Raw genomic sequence first — 21,462 nt, 5'->3', positions numbered from 1 at the left:
AGACGTTGGAGCTGTGATGGTCTATATGAAGCCAGCAATTACTGGAAAATCAGGAACAGTGGTCATCTCCCCGGAGGAAAACACATGATGATGAACACTGACATGGCTCGAGTTAATTAAATACAGGGAGGGGGGAGACGTTCTCATCTGAGAAATATGTATGTAAGTGGTTTGAGTGAATTTTCATCTGTACTGCGCTACCAGCAGCACCAGGACATTTTTGTCAGCTCACGGTTAACATGTCCACCGCACACGGGATTCTTTGAGCCTTAATCCTGCCCAAAACCAGACTAAAAGGAAAATGGCTGTGAAGAGGAGCTGGCAGAACAAGTCTGAGTTAAGTCTGCAGCTCCAGCGTAGCTACTGAACTCATAAAGCCGTTTATGTTTTGAAGGACAATTTATTCATGAATTAAATAACAATTCTTTAAACTAACTGATGAAACCAAAACTGCCCTTTTCCATAATATTGAAGTTGCTTAAGTTGTTAACTTAAGACATCTAAAGAGGTGATGCATCTCTTAATAAAAAGAGTATTCGCTCTAATTGTTGCTTCTTGTTGTTTTTATTGAAAATGAAAATCTAACAAACTGCTTTTCAATAAACAATCAGCTTTTAAAATAAATGCATTCAACGTTTGATAAAAAAAATCTATCAAACCACAAAAAATGAAAACAGACAAACAGAGACAGCATTTAAAAGTCATTAAATAAGCCATTTAAAAGCAACAGTTCCATTAAATAACTGTGTCTGCATATCCAGTATGATATATACTTATTTGTCTACATGACACTGCAAATTTATAGCTCCACAAGTAACATCATCTGAAATATCAGCCATCAGAATACAGCAACTTACCTACATAAAGGCGCTAAAGAAACGTACCAAGTAGTTCATCAACACTGTAAACATTCGACTTCGTTATCTAAAGTAAATGTAAAAATTGTGATCACTTTTTAATTGGGGATTTGTGTGAATTTTCTGCTTTTATAAGCATGCTAAGGTCAACTGGCAGTAGAAGTGTAAAAGCATGCAGCAAATTGTCATTGGCCAAATGTGCACTCCATTTAACATTTACCTTATTGTACATAGTGATCAAGTCAACTGATTTCTGAACATGGCGGGTATGTGCAATCTGTGATTTCCAGCAGTACAGGGGCGGTAATACACACAGAGACAGTACTGCTGTGGCATGAGGCACAATAATAGCAAGAACTGAAGAAAAGAAATCAATGAATGTAGAGTTACATCAGTGCTGCCAGTCAGCATTTGACTGATGAGGAAGAAATCAATGCAGCAGTTTTCAAATAACATTAATATCCTCAGACAGGTTTCTAAATAGTACCTCTCTACATAGCAAAAAGATCACATTCTCACTAGGGCACCATTGTCTTGAAAGAAACAATATAACAGAGTAACAATCTATAAAGTATAAAATGTGTGTCTCAGAATTGTTCATTGAAAATAAAGTTGTGCATTCACAATTCGATAAGACACTCCGTGCCAGGGAACTCTGGTAGATTCAGTTCATATTTCTTCTGAATGTCATAAGGTAAGAAACGTCCTGCCAGAAAGTGCTTCCCAGAGAAATTGGTTGCGCACTTTTTGGGGGCCATCAGAGAGATGAGAACTTCTGGCTTAATCCCATCATTACTGGGCTCTTCGACATCCCAACCTGGAGGGAACGTGCATGATTGTCAAACACCTACCACACACACAACGCTGGAGAGTGACTGAGGTGTGTTTTACGTTACCTGAAGGCATGTCCACGCTCGCTACTGGTACCTTCACCTGTTTTAGGGTTATCAGGATACCAGAGTAAGGCTCCTTCACATCTTGAAGGTTTGTCTCAGGACCCAGAATGGCATCGATGACCAGGTTATAAGCGTCATTGATCAGCTGGACCTGTAAACACAACAGCGTTTAATTCCGCCGAGGAGGGACTTTTATGTGCTGAGAATTGCGCATGATTCCATACCTCCGTGGGCAGATAAGAGAGAAAGGGGATGTCCATTTTTTCACACTGAATGGTAAAGTCTTGATGTAGACCATGCGCGGAACGCTTCGGATAGAAAATAGTGGGCTCATATTCCTGCGAAAGGGAGGGTGAAAGGTTTAAAGAATGTGGCGATTTTCTGGACAAATGTGAAAGATATCAGCGAAAGTCTCGAAACTCTGGAAGGAGACACTGGTGTATGCTGAAAGGGCTGATTATTGCGGCCCGTGGGATACGGCTGATTAAAATTAATGTTCAAACAGGGCTGGCAAAACACGGCGCAGACGATCACACGCTCAGCTTCATGTCAGTCCAATCGCTGCGTAACTTACAGTGTTTTCGGAGAGTTTTGACAAACACTGCATAAAAGTTTTGATTTAACGAGGAGTCGGATTTATAACCAGTGCGCCAGTATGAAGAATGCCACAATCAGCAGGGATGATTTGCCGTCCCTGTAGATCAAAGCAAAGTGCAGCATGTGAAAGAGCTTAATCCGGTCAGACGACCGAACTGTTGTGGTGTGCCACAGTCCTGTAGATACTCCGCTTCTATATCTTTAACAGATTTCATCAATGGGGACGTTAATAGTTGATGTTCCATGCCTTTTAGGCACATATGGTGAAGTTATATGAACATTTTCTTTCAAAACAGACAGCAATCCCACAACTCAGACTGGCCCACTGTGGGGTTTCCACGGGTAGTTGACGTATTGTGGTATGAATTATGTTACGGAAAAGGGAATGTTATGAAAAGGTTTTCATAATGTTTTCGTAAGGTAGTGTGGTTGTACTTACAAATATACGCAGGTGTCGGGCACAAACTAGGCCGATGGAGCCGTTCTGCTCAGGCCCACAAATCACCAGGACAGTGGGCTGTTTTTTATTCAGAGAGCTCAGGGGGAAGGCCTGTAAGGAAGCGGGACAGAGAGAGAGACACGTCACCAACCCGCCTGGCACACAGAAACCTCCAGGGGCAAGTCAAACCCTTCATCACTGTCAAACAGCGGATCCCGCACAAGCCAGGGACGCCAGGAGACATGGCATCCATGGCTTTTTTAACACAAGTCCGAAGCCATTAAAATAACCTTAACATGAAACGGGGAAAAAATAGCAGAGACAAAGCCGTGGGGTGCGGACTTTAAATAACACACTTTCCACCGGGGCTCTAAAGCTGGGGTCGTGTGTCAGGGCTGTTCGAATGTCCCACTCGCCCTGGCATCTGAAGTCTTCTTTTTAACATGTCCCCAAAAGAAAGTGTTGTGATGCAAAGGAGAAACAAAGGAGGCATTTCGTTGATGTCTTTGTGGATGGTTTGACGCTGTCCATTGCCAGTACGGACTTCTTGTTTATGAGGGATGCAAAATCTGTACAAGTTTGTAAAAATAAACAACATTTAAGCGTAGAACAAGTAGATCAAGCATCGGTGTCTTCTTCATCACACTGTGTTTAGGATTTTTTTTTTTTTTTTGCAGTTGCTGAAGCAGGCGGTGACAACAGGAATAGAGAATGCATTGTTCCTTCGACGGCCATCAATGGGGCACTGGGCATACTACGGCCACCGAGGTTCCATTCCATCTACATCAGGGTACTTTGGAGGTGTTTCTTTTACCAAACTACATATTTCCAGAAGTGAAGAGGTGGAACTTTTTGTGTGCAACTCTCCATTAGCTCTTTAGACAGTAGAGGTAATGTTGACATGTTCAACTGTCTCAACCTGATGTATTTATTTATTTGCTTGCTTGCTTCATGAGACATTGCTCGGTGGTTTAAGTTCATGCAACGAGACGTCTTGAACTGTTGTTTGATCTTAGATCACTACGTGGTTCCCCGTGCTGTTTTTTCCAGACTCTCTCAGCATGCCGTTGACAGGTCAGGCTGTGTTCAGGCTGTGTACTCTTACTGGGACATTCCAGGACACTGATCCTGTCATGTCCAAAAGGTAAAATTCTTCGTTAATGTCAGCTTTTGGCAGAGGAGGTATTTTGCCCAAATGCCTTGGCATTTAAAGCTACTCATGATGCCTTTTTATGCATTTTGCACAGAGCTCCTGTCCCAGTTGAAGAAAAACAGCCCAATAACATGATTTAGCCAGTACCATACTTCACAGTAGGCACTGTGTTTTTTGGACAGTGAGCTGTGATTGTGTGTGTGCCAAAGATATATTTTGTAATTAAACCTTAGTCCCAGCAACCACAAGTCATTATCCTTCACGATTTTGGGAGCCGATTTTGCAAAACGTCACGGTTGAAAATTGTGGAGAACACACAAAACGATTACAATATATAGTGAATGGCAAGCTGCTGCCATAAATTACTATGGTTACCATTGACCTCTTTAAGGCCTTTCTCCCAGCCAAGTCATTTTTAGTTCTTGTATTTCCATGAAATTTATTATTTTAATTTAATTTCAACATCTTTACCTTCCAACAATAAGACCCGATATGATGATGACAGTTATTTCTGCATTTGGCAAATAATAACCCTTACAACTGATAGGAAATGTTTAATACCTACACTGTATAATATTTAGACGTGATAAAAGGGAGTGTATACGGTGGATTTTATTTGTTTTCTTATCTACACACCTTTAACTTCCAACGTGTAATAAAATACGAGACATTTTCACAAGCAGAAATGATGTTATATGTGGATTTTATTGTTAACCAAAGAAGCATGTCTTCAGACTAATTTTAAACCCAGTTAATGAGGAACCATCTTGTTCTGTCATTAAGGTTGCAATTTGTGTCCCGCAATGTGACGCTTCACTGTGACATGCTCAGACCCACTTCCTGGCAAAGGCGTGTGCTAATTAGGCCCAACCATCTGTAATTAATGAATGTGCTCTGCTTGGACAAATCTAGTGGGGGAAAAAACAGATTCTAGGTTTTTAAAAAATAAGCGTTTTTCCAAAGTTGCAAATACTTTTCCTGGCAAGCTGTTCTCTTCTTTTAAATAATAAGTTATCTTCTCTAAATAAGAATATGCACAGATGAGAGAGATGTTGAAACATAGACCAAGTGCAGATAAACACTCACTAGTTGGACCTGCATAATGGTGAAAATTTGTCATTCGCGGATGGCTTGTGCACATTTTAACAGCAACGATGATGTGTTGCTGTAAGCTACTGTCCATGTGTTTTTCTAGCAACTATTTCTGTAGCAGCGAGGCACTGCGTGGTGATGAATGTGACTGCTCGATGTGTCTGTGATGACCCGTGAGCCAGCGGGAGGCTCTGACAGGGACGCCTCTCACATAGATGGCAGCTGACAGCACGTCCATCATCCTCCTGTGTTTTCTCGCTGAGAAAGTGGCTAAGTCAACGTTCAAGTAGGCCAGAGGAAAGCAGGTCTCCCCAATGTGAACCAGATGGACATCCTGACCTCAGCCCTTGACAGTCCAGTGCTTCTAGACCACCCGAATGCTCTCCTCCAGGGAACTGAGCCGTCCTCTCGGAGGACTCACCACTAAAAGCCTGTTTACTCATGTCCCACGTTAAATAAGGCAGGCCGTGGAGCTGCTGGGCATCGCAGATAAAGGATGCTCTGTGTTGTGGGTGACAGATGGAGGGTAAAATAAACAAGGGACTGAAGACAAACCTTAGTTATGGCGATGGCACAGGCATGACCCCAAATCTCAATCAGCTGCTGCTGCCCAAAGCGGTAGTCCATCAACAGCTCCGTCTCGATGGCAGACACCTCTGTCTTGCTGGAAGATAAAAAGGAACATTCAAATCACACAGATTCTGATAAAGAAATGCGGATTCCTTATCGATAGATGGAGACCGCCTGCGGTCTAAGCACATCCCACACAAAGCGTTTGACATGTTTGCCGATCAACTGATGGGGAGTGACGGTTCCCCACTGGTGACTCTCTGTCTTCCATTGCTCCCATGCCAGCATGTCTCTCTGAGCCACAGACTGAAAGGAGGCCAGGACCAAGCTTGAGACCCTCCAAAAGCCGCGAACCCTGCGCTTACCAAGGGTCATTTTTATTACAACAGGGACCCCTTGTGGAATTCTAAAGTATGACTGCATCCTTGCTGATCAACTTTCATTAAAGCACTGGACCACTGGCATCCACAACACCAACATGAAGGTAGTATATATTACCACTTGCAACTGAAATATGTCTCAAAAAATGTAAGATTCATATCAAAGAGAGAGGAGAAAAACCTGATTGGGAAAAGCAGAAATTCCCTTCTGCTTTCTTATACTCCGACTGATGCCTGATTTCTGATGTAATACTGTGGTAAATGAGATTCCGTAGACCATTTTATACAGGGAGGTGTGAAGAGGAGTTTAAAAACTCTTCTGTAATCAGGAACGACATCCGCAAAATCAAATGAGTCGTTTGTCGGGGAGTCAAGACTGTATTGGAATTACAGTGTGCCGTTTTAAGATCACTTTGATTGCAGGACTGCTGAAGGTCAGCCACCATTTTTCCGCTCAGATTGTTGTGTTTGCCCATGGCAGCAGACAGACCTTTTGCCATTTACAGTCTGCAAACGAGTCACATGGAGTTTGCCTGGGGATATTTCCTGCCTTACTGAGGCAAGATGATATTTCCAAAGTTCACAGAGCCTGCTGCCTTTTTGCTTCCTGCTATCGCAGAGGACACTTCAAGCAGCTTTGCAGCCCGGCCCTGTTATTTGTGGATAATTTGTTGGCGGGACAGAGCTCCTTTAACATCAACTCTGAAGCACATGAACGAGAAGAGGCCGCAGTGCAGCTCATCTCATTTATATCTGATCGATATTTCAGTTTCACAGAATCTTATGCATTGAGGTCTTCAGATGTTCCTGACTCTGATGGCAAGGGTGCCCAGTTCACTCCAGTGGACTGCTGCTGGGAACGTGGGCATCATCTGAAAGGAGTGACAGTAACAAGCTGCAGGCTCTTGCTCAGCCTCCCTGGAGTCTCCGCTGATTTCCCCGGGCGAGGCCTGCTCACCCTGGCCGCCGCCGATCATGTGGTCATGTGGCCCTTAATGAGGCTGTCTCAGTGGATCAGCCTGCAGGGCCACACTGCCATGAATCAGGAGATGCATCTCCTCCTTCAGGGAGTGAAATAAACAAATAGTGAACACATTACTGCAAAAAACAATTCACAGTGATAGCCACCAAAGACCACACAAAAGACACCAAAAGTGTGAGAAAAGCTGTAGTGGAGTGTGGTTTGCAATTATAAGTTCTTCACAAGTTCTTTTCCTGGGGGAAATGTTTGGCAGGACTCGCTGCACCTCATTCTAGAAACAAGGATATCCAGCCCTCCTGCCCTCTTATCTTTGTGTAAGTACACAGCACCTAAATCTATATTGCCATGACAACGCGGTTTTAAGTAGGTCCACTGTAATTACCATGGTGTTGCCCTGGACAGCTAAATAACTGTGTTTCCAGCAATTATCAGTGCTGCCTGTGTTCCATGGCCCTCCACTCTCGGTAAACTTTCAAATTTCACAGCCTCCATCGATCAGAGCCACCATCCCCGCCCATCTTCTGTCTCATGTCCCCATTAACTTCACATATCACAAGAACCATCTCGTGAGAAAGTCAGAGAGAGAGAAGCCTTAGTAGAACATATTACTTCAGTTACCTCAAGGGTACAGGAATGAAAGCAACTATTGTAAGAAAATAAATTCTTACAATAGTTGCTTTCAGGACAGAACTTATATTTTGTAGTGAACCAGCATTTGTTCAAACTGTCCATTTGACACAAGCACAAATCTTTATCACCCATCACTTTGTCTGCTTCATGAAACAAAGCTTAACAACAGGAAGTGGGGGCAGTGGTGGCCTAGCGGTTAAGGAAGTTGCGATTCAAATCCCGAACCGCCAAGGTGCCACTGAGCAAAGCACCATCCCCACACACTGCTCCCCGGTCATGGCTGCCCACTGCTCACTCAGGGTGATGGGTTAAATGCAGAGGACAAATTTCACTGTGTGCACCGTGTGCAGTGCTGCTGTGTATCACAAGTTACAATCACTTCACACAAAAAAGAAGTGCATATGGCTGTTTAAGGACAAATTCAGATCACTCGTGCTGAGATGGAGGTCACAGGAAGCCCAATAAAAGCACAGACCGTGGATTTTACGACATTAGGAGAGATCTCAACATAACCGTAAAATTATACTTGAAATCCATTTCGGCTCCTTCCAGCTCAGCACCGCTGTCGGGGACAGTAGTTGTGATTTAATGATCTTTGGACGGGGTGGGTGAGGGGTTGGTGACAGGATGGCCCGAACAGAACGTGCTGGAGCCAGAGTTGGTTGCAAGTCTGGGTTGAATTTCTGCCTCTTAGTAGAGAATTCTAAGAATGAATGTGTATTCATGCATGCCACTAAAAATATTTCCAAGCATGGTGTGCATAATTTTTGGTGCCATCGGTGGAGCTGATGCGCATGAGGGGGTGATGAAATACTTCACAATAAGTGAAGATATAATGCTGTGTTGTCCTAGAATCACTTCAAATGAGACCAACGATCACAGAAAACAACATTTTGTCCTGACACATTTCCCCCAGGCTACAACCTCAGACACTCACATGTTATATCACCATATTTTTTTCTCCAAATGACTGAGGGCTCAGAAATCAATAAACTGCAGAGAAGGTCTGGCTTGTCAGCCTCTATTGGGTTTGAATGACCCTGGAACATATTCAGACACCTGAGGTCAGCATTGGCAATTCAATAGAAGTGGTCATTTGAAAGGACACCCAATTAATGCCCTTGGCCCCTCCCCCTGAAAAAGAATGGCAACAGTGAATCTTTTGTTCTGATCTCAGAGAAAAACATTCTGTGGTGCACAGGGCTTCTCGTGTCCAGATCTCCGAGCCAGATGCCCCTGGGCTTGCCGCCCATCTCCAGGACCTAAAGCAGGGGCAACACTTGTTTGGTTAAATACCGTCCCGATTTACACACAGTGCACTCATTACTCGGGTTTTCTCTGTGAAAAAAAGGCATTTTTACTAACACTATGTCTCTGAGTGAAACAGAAAAATGAGCTCAGATAAAGAGACAGAATTGTGTTCCCTGTATGACATACATTAATCAGTAGCCAACATTCATTGTGAACACATTTAGCTGAACACTTAAACTATTTCAAAGGACCGAATTCAGTGATTAATGCTATTTGAGATTAATAAAAATGAATCAGGGACTTGTGTGAATTGAATTAAATACAAAGGGAAAACTTCAAAAGACAAGGCATTAAAAACTGCCTCATTTCAGTAAAATATAATTAAAATCTAGGGCAGTGATCAGGAAAACGCAGAAGGGCTCTTATAACAGAGTGAAAGTGAATTGTATGCACCAAGGGGGACTTTGCAAGTACAGGAAACCATGGTAACAGGGAGTCAGCAGCAGAGCTGCTACTGGCTGCAGATTAAGTGAAGTAGGAAACGGCAGAAAACAGGTACAGGTCCTACAGGCCCAATTACAGCCAATGTCTGCCGGTGCCAGCCTCACAGCAGAAGCTCTGCATCTGACTTCTTGTGGCTGGTATTTTCCCAGCACTGTAAATGTGCATAATGTCATCGTGGTGCGCAGCATGTGTAATAAGTATTAGTGGAAATTTGTTGCACTTATGTGCAACACCTTAAGTGCAGTTGAGTAGAGTAAATACACATGTCTCCAATGCACAGATCGTGGTTACGGGTACCACTCCTGACCAATTGTCCTGGCCCACAGTTGGTTCTGTTAGGTACTGACCCTTGAAAAGCCTCATCATTTACATGCTCCCAGTAGAGGTGTGATTATTGTCTCTGAAAGCAAAGAGCAGGATTATATTCACAATCTGAAATTAAAATTATATGTGGAGCATCCCTCTTCTCAGCACACAGACTCTGGACATAATAACAAAACAACTAAGCGTGGCCACAGTCTATTACATTTACAGCATTTACCAGACGCCTTTATCCAGAGCGACTTACAGTCAGTTGTTGCAGGGACAGTCCCCCCTGGAGACACTCAGGGTTAAGTGCCTTGCTCAGGGACACAATGGTAGTAAGTGGGATTTGAACCTGGGTCTTCTGGTTCATAGTTCTGGTTCTGGGTCTTCTGGTTAGAGTGTGTTACCCACTAGGCTACTACCACCCTACTAGAGTTTACTTGGTAGCACAAATACTTCCACCTTATGACTTTATTTTTTTTATCATGCTTTGATGATTTATGCCTGTTGGCTTAATGTTAGGAGACAGTCAGGGGGACAGTCATCCTGCTATCGCCCCTTGTACAGTGCAGGACTCTAACCATTGAAATGAATTATGGACAAATATATAATCGACAAATGGATTCAGAATCCTAAATGTTCCAAAACCCTTTAACACAGATATTACATTATGTCATATCATGTAAAGGGATTTTGACACTATTAATTCTGTATTGTCTTGTGATTGTATTGTTATAAAAATAAAAATCCTAAAAATACATATATTTTTTTTTTCTGACGCAATGCGTCAAACATTTCGCAATGTTTTGTGTTAATGGTGAATCATTCGGCCACACCTGACTGTCCACTTTAATTGGCCAGGCCAATTTTGCTCCCATGTGCCCTTCGCCCGTGTCGTGTGCACTGCCATGTCACATTAAAGCAATATGTACTTTTTACTGTCCTTTGGTAGAGATCTGGGAGATCTTCAAGCATCGGCCCACAAATCAGTATCATGCTGTTTCATTACAGGGATATTGTGCTCCCCCAAAGCAGTCCATTAAAAGTAAGAATCCATGTAAGCATTCTTCTCCCATTCATTCATTCTGCTTATCCAGGTTTCTGGAGTGTATCACAGTCTACAAGGCAGGAACAGCCCCTGGACAGGGTGCCAGTCCATAACATGGTGATATAACACACATGGTTTAAATATTAAAACATTTGCTCTTTGATATTTTACTGTTCCCATGTGTCAGAAGCCAACATTTGCTGCTACATCGTGTAGGCATCCCTTCAGAAGGAAGGGTCAGTACCCTCCTACCTCTGATCTCGCATCACTCCTCGCTCTGCACCGAAATCTCTCCACCCCGCCTGCACTGCTAGACTGGTACCATCATCTCTCAAGGTTCTAGGAAAGCATTCATCCAGACTCTTCTCTGTCTTGGCTCCTAGGAGGTGGAATGAACTTTCACTAGATGTCAGAACAGCTGAGTCACAAAAGATCTTCAAACACAAGCTAAAAGTACTTAGATGAAATGGGGCACTTATGTGTATTTATATTTTTAAAAAAGTTATTAAACTAAAGGTATCTGCATTTGAAGCAGTTGCTCTGAATAAATGCACCAGACAAGGGCTGCAAAAATAAAATGTAAATTTCTTAAGCCACATATATCTGTCAGTTGCAATATGGATATCCTCCCCTTTGTGAATAGCTGCAGAATTTGAGTGATGTGATCATAGACCTGCCCATCAGTAGGACCAGAATGCATCTGAAAAACAATCATTTGAAATCATTATGAATAGATAGATAGAGATACTTTATTTATCCTGAAGGAGATTCAGATGTCCAGTAGCTATACAGACAACATGCATTCACATAGGCACACAGACACATACATACTACAAAATACAAAGGATGATAGGATACAGTTATATTATAAATATCTGAAATATTCACCAGTGTCAGTGTGGGTGAGCCTTGCCTAATGCAATACTACCTTCCAGATTTCTTGCTATTAGATTAGAGCCATGAGTAAGCTAGGAGAGTGTTCCTACACCCCTTCACCATTGGCTTATTTTGCTGGGGATCTGTAGGGCTGTCATCATCATGGAGATCCTTATTTAAAAGTGTTTTGGAAAGAAATGCATTTAGAATTCTGGATGCATTAGTACATAATTTGACTTCTATGGTTAGAGGAATGCACTCTAATAGGGCAGAATGCAGGATGACTGTCCCCTGAGTTTGCTTCCATTTCCTAGAGAAAAATTGAGCTGGCGGCATGATAATCAAATAGACTGCAAAAACAAAGTCACATGATGGAAGTATTTGTGGCATGAAGTATAAACTGAACCTGAAGACACACATTCTAATGTAGTGTAGTTATTGAGGTTATTTTGACCAGAGTCTGTAGGCTTTTCTATATTATGTGAAGATAGATTTTCAGTTTTTTTTATTGATAATAAATGCAAACACAGATATTATCATTATAACATATCATTTCTCAGCCCGTCCATTCATGATGATTGAGGGTTAAACCAGAGACACTGCTTTACTTGCTGTGTCCCTTTGAATGGAATACATGGATGCAATCAATACATGGATGCAATGCTAGCTCAAGAGAACTGTGACAGCTTTCAAGCACATGTTTAAGTTTAAAAGCTTAAATGCTGCATTGGTACTGTGTGTTATCTAAGTTACCGTTATGGAGACATGGCCAGATCTATTTTTAAAGGTGGATAGATGTTATCTTAGGGCCAATTTTCATCTATCAGAATAGCGCTGGCAGTCTGCCTTCTTAAAAAAACACTTACTGCATGTGGGTTTTGTTTCTATGACAACAAAATCTTGACAACATATCGCCATTCGCCCGCACCGGCGGCTTTCTGAGTTCAGAGATTGTCGGCTCTGTGTGAACACCTTTACATTTGGTGTTTTAAACAATTTCAGCATCACATTTTCCCGAGAGAACACAATGTTCTTGTTGACAGATGGCCTCTGGTGATGGTTAGTCTGTGAACCCACTGTTGTGACAGAAGATCATGCCACAGAAAGCTCTCGGAGGAGAAACACAAAGCTCTGTTTCCATTTCTTTCTTTGCTTTCTCCTACTTTAAGGAGAATTGGATGTTCCCATGGGAGTGGCAGGTAACTATTAGGTGCACCTACATTCGATGGAGCCTGACACAGAAATAGGCCACTGTGTTCTACCCAGGCATAATGTACAGATATCCGAGTGAAAGATGTAGAGAATATGCCGGAATTGTAACCAAATGCCAAACCAAAACGCCAGCTGGGTGTGTCATTCACCGGAAAATCAATCAGGAAACTGACTCCACAAAAACGGAGAGAGGAAAGCGTGGGAGGGAGTGGACAGGCCACGTGCGGTGCTGCCTCCACCCAGTCTGTTAATAATTAAGGAGAGTAACTGCAGGGGTGACGATGACAGACGCTGGTGCTGTGGATGTCAGGGCTGGAAATGGCTGACCTTTGACAGCCCGGGGGCAAATGGGGCTGGGTCCCGCAGCCACGGAACAGGAGGACACCCATATACACAGTTTGGGATTTAATAACCCCTCCACCCTGACAAAAGCAGAGAGAGGAATGGAGTGACAGAAAAGATGAAAATGAAACAATACAATGATTTTTCACAGCAGTCCGCGGTCTAGCAGATCTTCACTGTCCCAAAACATCTGATCCAGCTCACCATTATGAACATAGATGAAAGATCACGATGTCCAGGGCAGAATTTAGCATCAGACAACAGTCGATTAAAGAGACGAGTTAATAATCCCACTGAGAAACAGGCTAAATGAAATGAAGTTCTCCTTTTTAGGACGTTCCTTTCCAGCCCTTCGTCTTCTGGATCAGAAAATGAGAAAACCTAAAAGTGAACATTACAGTGGGTCCAAAGACAGAATTTTAGAATGACTTGTTAGTAGTAGTGTAGGGTAGGAACTCATTGGAAGCATTCCGCAAAACATGGGGCAGCCCTCACATTTTAGCTGAGACAGCCTATATTCGTCCTATATTAATTTTCATTGTATTATGATGAACTAATAATAAATAAATAGGCCATTCACTTTTCCATCAGAGCTTCATGAGTTTTAATTCAGAGCATCCGATTTTCAAAGGGCCCAGCAGGAACAACTACCCCTGTGATTAAACGTCTCTTTCATCTCTTCATCACACTGAATGTGTTCACAATGCATTCAAAATTCAAAGGGCGCTCCCTGGAACTGATTTGAAAACCCTTCAAAATGGTGCTGTCTCTCTGAGGACACTGAAAGGGCCGTCAGATGAGGCATATGAAGAGGATTAGGTCTTGCTGATACCCTGCTGACAATTAGGAGGATACACCGCAGGCAGCGGTGGCACCAGAATGTGTAAATCAGTCAGCAGGGTGGCACACCACAGTGATGCGGGAAGTCACGGTGTGAATGGTGGGGTGACACCTACTCCCCACATGGCCTGGATTCTCTGTGCGAGGATACAAAGGGGACATCAACTGTCCCATGCCTAAACTCCCTCTGATGCTATAACGCATGCATCCTGCGGGTCAGAATGTTAAACGCTGAAGCAGGGCGGTGGTGGAGCTGTAATTTATGTCCCCAATTCTGTCAGGGGACATCTGTCTGGGGACACCTGTCAGGGGACATGCTGCTGAACAAAATAAAGTTACGTCAAATATATGCACACAAGCACTGAGAAAATGGTTTTTTCATAATATATCAGATTAAATGGTAGTATATCATATCCAGATATCCAAGCTGTGTGAGAATGGGTGGTTTTTTTATTTCTTGCTCCTGGTTTTAAAGAGGATTACAATATGTTTATGAATTTCTGTAAATCTCAGAGGACCTTTTTCCTTTCAACCTAATTCCACATGCACCTGTTCTAAAGTCTTTAGTCGTGTTGGCATTGGCATGTTTTGTAGCTTGTAGGTGTAAACATCTGTGTTTGTGTGTGTGTGTGTGTGTGTGTGTGTGTGCATGTGTGTCGCTGCTATGACTAGAAAAAACATGAATGTAGTGCAATTGCAGTACAACCACTGATCCATTTTGGATCCGGAGCTCGGAAGCTGCGTACACACCCCCATGGCACATGGAAGAAGTGCTAGAGAGGGTAGAGGTGCGCAGTGACTCATTATGATAAGACACCAGACCCGGCTGCTCTACACAGGGGTGTTTATGCAGAGATATGATGTGGTGCGTGAACCTCGCACCAGCCGAACCAAAGCATGTCACAGACATTTCAATAACACCCTTGGGAACCATGAAAAAAATTTTTTTTAACAGGATAGAGGGTTCAGAAGACAATTGAGCCCAAGTGTCATGGTTGTCAGACATGACGAGGGAAAGAGGCACATATGCACGATGTCCCGAGACAAGGTATTTATTACAGGGAAACATCACCCAACAGCGACCCGATGATGAACCAACACAAACCGATAGTAACACAAGACAAACACAAAACTTTGGTCCGAACCCCGAACCTGGAGTATCACCTTCCAGAACGGATCCTGACACCAAGTGAAGCCGGTTCTCTCTGGTGTTCTACCACCCTCCACTAGGCCCTGCCTTGTTCAGAAAAACTCATCAACTCATCGAGCGTTAATAGCAACTAATTCTTTAGAGACTCATTCACTAATATCTCAAATCATTTGGATTCAAGCATGGCTGAGGTGACCATGCTGCTCTCTGAATGGACTGAAAATCAATCTCCAATCAGCCACTGTGCTAACAGGAGTGTACGTCCCAGTATCAAATGCATGTTGCACGATGACTCTTCATATAACAAAACTCATTCTGACTGAAGTAGTTTAAACATAACAACTTGCTTATGGACGTAAGTATTTCATCAAGGATGCTGCACCAGCAGTATATCAATTGGTTTACTGTAATACGCCATGCTGTGATGGATCGGTGAGGTTGCTGCATGTTACTGATTAATACCAGCAACAACAACTTTTTATTTTTTGTATTGGCCAGAAACACACTCAGATGGAGTGAAAAGTGTGATCATGCCGTTAGCCTTGTTGTGTACAGAGGGAAGAGATTCTGGGAAACCATCTTCTGTGCTCCTCAGAAGCCCTCTAGAATTCATGGAGCTGTTCACCATTGCCTAATTTAGGAACTATTTTTTTCTACAGATTTCTGCCCTTCAAAGCCACAGAGTCAGCATACATTTCCACTATAATAAATTCAATGAAAGCGATTTAATTTGGCTGCACAAACAACATGTCAGGCATGCAGGGCATGCATTTATATAATCAAGATTCAACATATTCCCTCATCTTAAAATTATGGTGAAAAAGCAACAGAGTGAACGCTGAACCCAATTTTTAAGTTTCCTCCTGTGATTCGGCAACTTGTGGGAATGAGACATCTAATTCAGAAAAATAAACATGCAGTCTTAGCCATCCCCCCCCAAAAATATATTTAGCTATTAATATGTATTAAATTACAAGCACAGATGTAATAAATAACACAGATGTAATAATAACAAATAACATTGCTTAATTTGTTTCTTAATTCTTTCCAAAAGTGAAGCTGTCTGAAGTAGCATGACATAATGGGAGACAACAATTTCAACATAAAGCGTGATTTCAGAAAGTGATCCCAGATCGGGAAGAATAGACAAAGGATGTCGTTGTTTTAGTCTCCCATTTCCACCATCATGTAATCTACTTCCTTGTCACTGGGGACCACTTATCACCAAGTTACACCAGTAAAGGTAATGTATTGTGAGCCAACAAAAGGAAATAACACATGAACACCCACTATTATTATGGTAGTTCTTTCTAGATTATTATGACCATTATGATGGTCAAAACACTTTTCAAATAACATTCATTTACAGATTAATTTAAAGTAAGTATAGCACACTTCGTCCATGTGACGTTAGGGAAAGGAAGTGGATGTGCGTTTATCAATGTTAATAACGAGAAAAAGCAGGTGAAATGCAATTGGCCTTATGGGGCGTGGCCAGAAAGGCCTATTACTCCTACCGGTGACAGTGACTGGTGAACAAGTCTCCAGGGCAATTTAAAATAAGAGCATCCTGCAGTGGTGGGTGTGATAGGATTCCTTTTTACTGGAGACTCATCACCAGGCAAAGCCTCAGGGCAAGGAGCTGAGAGTAAAGGCATCAAAGGGAAATGCTAACGAATGATCCGGTCCTCAACAGTCCTCAGCACAGTTCCATACATCACCAATGTGTGCCTTGATTTTCTGCAGAAATAATGAATGTGACTGGATGAACTATGACCAGGGGCTCCCTGTGCTCAGATTATGTACTTACATGTGTTGCTCATGCATATGTGTGTAACAGTCAACATGAATGGTTTGAATTTTGCGAATCATTTTGCCAACCACAAAACAAAGGGTTATGCTTCAATAGCAAGGAAGACTAGACCAAAAAAAGGGGTTGAAGATACTGCATACCCTACAAAGATGAAAGTGTGTTACTGTACAATCAAGTCTGCCTTCAGGACAAAGATGATAACTGTCCTGATGTTACGTTACCAACCCCTTGTCTGTCATGTTGAAATGACAACACAAATAAGGTTAAATGAATAGATAATAGACGCATTACACCTCTATTTTGCCTCACAAGTAAGAAATATACATCATCATGGCAGAAAGTGGACAGTTCAAGATAACAGCAGCAAAAAGTAAATATCATAAAGACTATGCCAACAGTATTAATATATTGTGGATGAGTGCATTAAATATACATACACACACACACACACATATAAATGTGTGTGTGTGTGTGTGTGTGTGTGTATATATATATATAGGTACAGGGATAATATAAGACTTTGGCATGGAAAGAGAATGAAAACAGAACAGACAAGAAGGAACAAAATAAAGATATTTTGAGAGAGAGAGATTGTTATGAATAATGCATTAGTCTATTAAGCATCCCTGCGCCTGATGCTAATTTATGTCATCATCTGTCCAAATGATCCAAATGATTATTCTGTGAAGTTCAACACATGCTGGCTACGCTTCTAAAGGCATTCAGAGGTTATCGGAGGCGGGAATGGAGCTTGAAAGTATTTTTTTTTTTTATATGGAGACACGTGTACTCTGTATATCTACATCGTAACAATTTAGTCACATTCTATTACTGCTGTCCTATGTTATGCCCCAAAAGGATAATTCAGAATAAATTTTTATAAATTGGTGTTTGCCTCCCCAAAGACCAAATATAAAAACAAAGGGAAGTCCAACGATCCTGGCTGACGTTCAGCAGTTCAAACATGAACACAACTGAGCTTCAGTTACTATTCACTGAATATGCATGGTGCACCTCCCCACAGCACTCCTCTGCCTTAATGAGAACCTGAGACACAGTCACCATCACCCTTGGGACCTTGACTGGCAGATACTCACATCCGACGGCTACTCATTAGGGAAACAGGAACTGAAAATACCTGAAGCCGTTCTAGTTATATTTGTAAAGAAATGCAGGATTGAGCCAAATTCCTTCCAAATGACCATGACTGACCATGTGGGCAGACACTGGATGTTTTAATTCATTCAATTCATTCAATATTTGTTTTTTATTACTAGATGGTTCTTACGCTTGCTAGAGGTTCAGCAACAGATGACGGAGACTGCTGCTGTCACATGATTCTCAAGAATTATGTTAATAATTAGAATACGTTAAAATGCTTATGTTAAAATGCTTTTATTGACAATGTTAGGTTGTGACCTCTCACTTTTGATGCTAGACAATCTTTGTGAGAAATTTACCCACCTGAGCCCTATTTTACACATAATCTTGTCAACCTGAAAAATCACTTCCCATTCACCCACATCCGCAAAACCGAACAAATACTTTAATGTCTAATCCCAAATCTTCCATCATCATCAGCCTCTCACATGGCTGAGATTATTACATTTGGAACCTATGCCTATAAATAAAGTGCCGGCTGTCAAAATGGAAATTGAACTCTGTAAAGTCTGGGAAAATAAAAAATAAGCCTAATGAATATCACTAATGCAAGAAAACCTATTTCATATTCTCTGTATTCCTTCAGAATACGTTTCTGTGTTGAATAGTACCCAGGAACTAAAAATATTCATGTTAACGCTAATTTAAACTCTACGGGTGCAAATCATTTATATTTAACTCAGCAAGCATCACACATATAGTTCATTAACCAAAGGCAATTTTGTGAAACGAATTGCAAAGAAACAGACCTATAAAGGGAAATCATATTTATGCAATATAATGCACAAGCCATGTTGTTTGCCATATATGATAAGCCATGAAGAGATGACAGTGTTTGCATTGTACAGCCAAATCCTTTAATCTTGTCATGTTATGACAGACCATAATAAGCATATGTCAGGAGGAACCTGACGGCAGTTCTCTGCTGTCAGCCTTCCTGGACACGGAATTGTAAAGCAGATTTAATCAGAAGGAATCTGAAGCTTTCTCATATTAGGAGAAGCTGATGATGTAACTGGTGCACCAGCAGATCAAATTCACAGCAGCGTTTTTCCTCCATCCACCAATTTCCCACACAGTCTGACAGTTGAACTGTATTCCTCAGGTGAAAGGGACTCAGTTGAGCCCTCCACACAGCAGCTCATCAGTCACAAACTTTGAGCATAGACATACGCATGAAATATGCATCCGTTAACCCTGGGTGTGATGCAGTTCTGAAACATGAAGGTAATCTCAGGGATGAAAATCTCTTTCTTTCTCTGCATGTGAGTTATTATTTCCTCAGCACATGAAGAAACTGGCAGCAGGGTCCCTCCGGCTCGCCTCTCCCGGACTTACCTGAGGTAGCGAAGCGGCTCAATGGTCTCCGGATCTGGTTCATTGGAGCTGTGGTTCATCTTGCTGGCGTGTGATGGGCGAGGTGTGACCAATCAGGAACGTCCTTCCTCCTCACAGCCGGTTTATATCTCAGCGCCTCACCTGCACTGTCTCCTGCACTGGCCTGGGTAAGCTCAGCTCAGTGATAAAGCCAGCTCTGTGTGTCTGTGTGGGCATCAGCTGCTGTGACTGCTTCTCGCAGCCAATTAAGATGCAGGCGGCTGCAGAGAGCGTCCTCTGATTGGCTGAAACTGGAGAGCCAGCAGCTCAGCCAGCCAGAAACTGCACCCACCCCACAAAGCAGCATCTTTAGTTGAAAGAATGCAGACTGGGTATGTAATGGTGATGGTAATTTCATACCTTGCCCATAGTAAAATCTATAAAGGAACAAATAAATGAATGAACTGAATGAATGAATGACGTCATATTACCGGAGATATTATAATTTGTGGAAAAAAAAGATTGGCACAGCATTAGCTTGGTGAAGTCTGTCACCAGCAGGTTGTGTAATGCCACTACAGTGAATAAAAACAGCCCTTCTCTGGATGAATTAAAATGAAAGATACAATAAAAGACCTAAAAGGCAATTATCAGAACACACATCGAACCTTATCATTTTTACTTAATAAAAACAAAGAATAAGATTAAAAAAAATAATTAAATAAATAAAAAAAATGAACATATAGCAACTGTAACCAAAACATATAGGAGCACCTTAGAATTATAATGGGTGACATTGTGCTTTTCTTTATATGAAGTCATTGACAAACATCAGTACATTTACATTTATGGCATTTATCAGACGCCCTTATCCAGGGCGACTTACAATCAGTATTTACAGGGACAGTCACCCTGGAGCAACTTAGGGTTAAGTGTCTTGCTCAGAGACACAATGGTAGTAAGTGGGACCTGGGTCTTCTGGTTCATAGGCGAGTGTGTTACCCACTAGGCTACTACCACCATCAGTAGTCAGTAGCTGGTTGTGGTGTGAGTGACTGACGGAATGAAGAAATTGAATACGCAAACTCATAATCAGATGGTTGTGGGTTCAAATCCCAAACCGCCAAGGTGCCACTGAGATCCTCTTGAGGAAGGTACAAGGTACTGTGTGAAGTGTCACTGTGTGACATTTTAACTACTTAAAGGGATGCAAATAAATAACATTCTTAAGTGTTACTATGTAGCGGATGGAGGTCAAAAATCTCTATATTTTGTTATTAAATATTTCACTGAACCTCCAAACAATCCAAATACTATTTTCTTTAATAATCAATGAAAATTTCCAGATAATAACTAGGGTTCCCTAGTTTTTTGTTGTTAGGACTAAACCAACAGCACCATCTACTGATGAAGCTCAACCAGAATAAATACAACAGATCAAAATCATCTAGATATTTACAGCTGTGCAGTTCTTCAAAGTCAGAAAAACTTATCAGAGCAAATTAAACTTGAACGTGAAAGTGTTCCTTAACAGTTGCCTTTGGAACCTCCTCCAACCTCTTTGGGAACCTTTGGCTCCTCTGAAGTGTAATTTTAGCCCATTCTTCCTGCATTATTTGTTCAAAGTGAGTGCACCATATTCCTTGACATCCACATATTGGCTTCAAATATATCTATAATACTCATGTTTGGAGACTGAGAAGGCCATGGCAAATCGTTCACATTGTTCTTTTTCAAATATTTCACCTTTGCGCTTTGGATCACAGCCTTCACTCTTGAGCTTTTTGACTGGGAGAAGGCTTTGTTTCAAACTCCATTAATGTTGTTCCATACTCATTCTTCTTTCTCCAGTGACTGAAGCAGATATACACGGGGCGCCTTTCATGGCTGCCCACTGCTCACCAAGGGTGATGGTTAAGTGCAGAGGAAACATTTCATTGTGTCACCATGTACTGTGCTGTGTTTCACAATCACTTCACTTTTAAAACGTCAGTGAGTCTCCACTACATACAAGGGTGAGACCAGCGAACCAATTTTTGACCCCCC

The 21,462-nt window shown here is 41.9% G+C and overlaps 1 protein-coding gene across 1 annotated transcript; it reads right to left on the bottom strand.

Moving 5' to 3' along the window:
- Window positions 1–628: 628 nt before the first annotated feature.
- yjefn3 (YjeF N-terminal domain containing 3) lies at window positions 629–19,653 on the bottom strand. Its single transcript, XM_029001747.1, has 6 exons — window positions 19,438–19,653; window positions 5,590–5,698; window positions 2,790–2,900; window positions 1,978–2,091; window positions 1,754–1,904; window positions 629–1,674 (listed from the first exon to the last, which is right to left on the bottom strand). Exons 1-6 carry the CDS (start codon window positions 19,494–19,496, stop codon window positions 1,478–1,480), a joined length of 741 nt encoding a protein of 246 aa, XP_028857580.1. The 5' UTR covers window positions 19,497–19,653; the 3' UTR covers window positions 629–1,477.
- Window positions 19,654–21,462: the final 1,809 nt, after the last annotated feature.

This window comes from Denticeps clupeoides, chromosome 13 (assembly GCF_900700375.1).
Source record: "Denticeps clupeoides chromosome 13, fDenClu1.1, whole genome shotgun sequence".
Taxonomy (NCBI): Eukaryota; Metazoa; Chordata; class Actinopteri; order Clupeiformes; family Denticipitidae; genus Denticeps; species Denticeps clupeoides.
The sequence above is the reverse complement of the archived record's forward strand: the minus strand, read 5'-3'. Positions and strand labels throughout refer to the sequence as shown.

Excerpts from the sequence above, each read along its gene's own strand:
- yjefn3 (XM_029001747.1), bottom strand. The coding sequence starts at position 19,496 with ATGAACCACAGCTCCAATGAACCAGATCCGGAGACCATTGAGCCGCTT. Across the intron at positions 2,092-2,789 it reads CCCGACACCTGCGTATATTT|GAATATGAGCCCACTATTTT; the intron begins GTAAGTACAACC and ends TCCCTTTCGCAG. Across the intron at positions 1,675-1,753 it reads GAGCGTGGACATGCCTTCAG|GTTGGGATGTCGAAGAGCCC; the intron begins GTAACGTAAAAC and ends CGTTCCCTCCAG.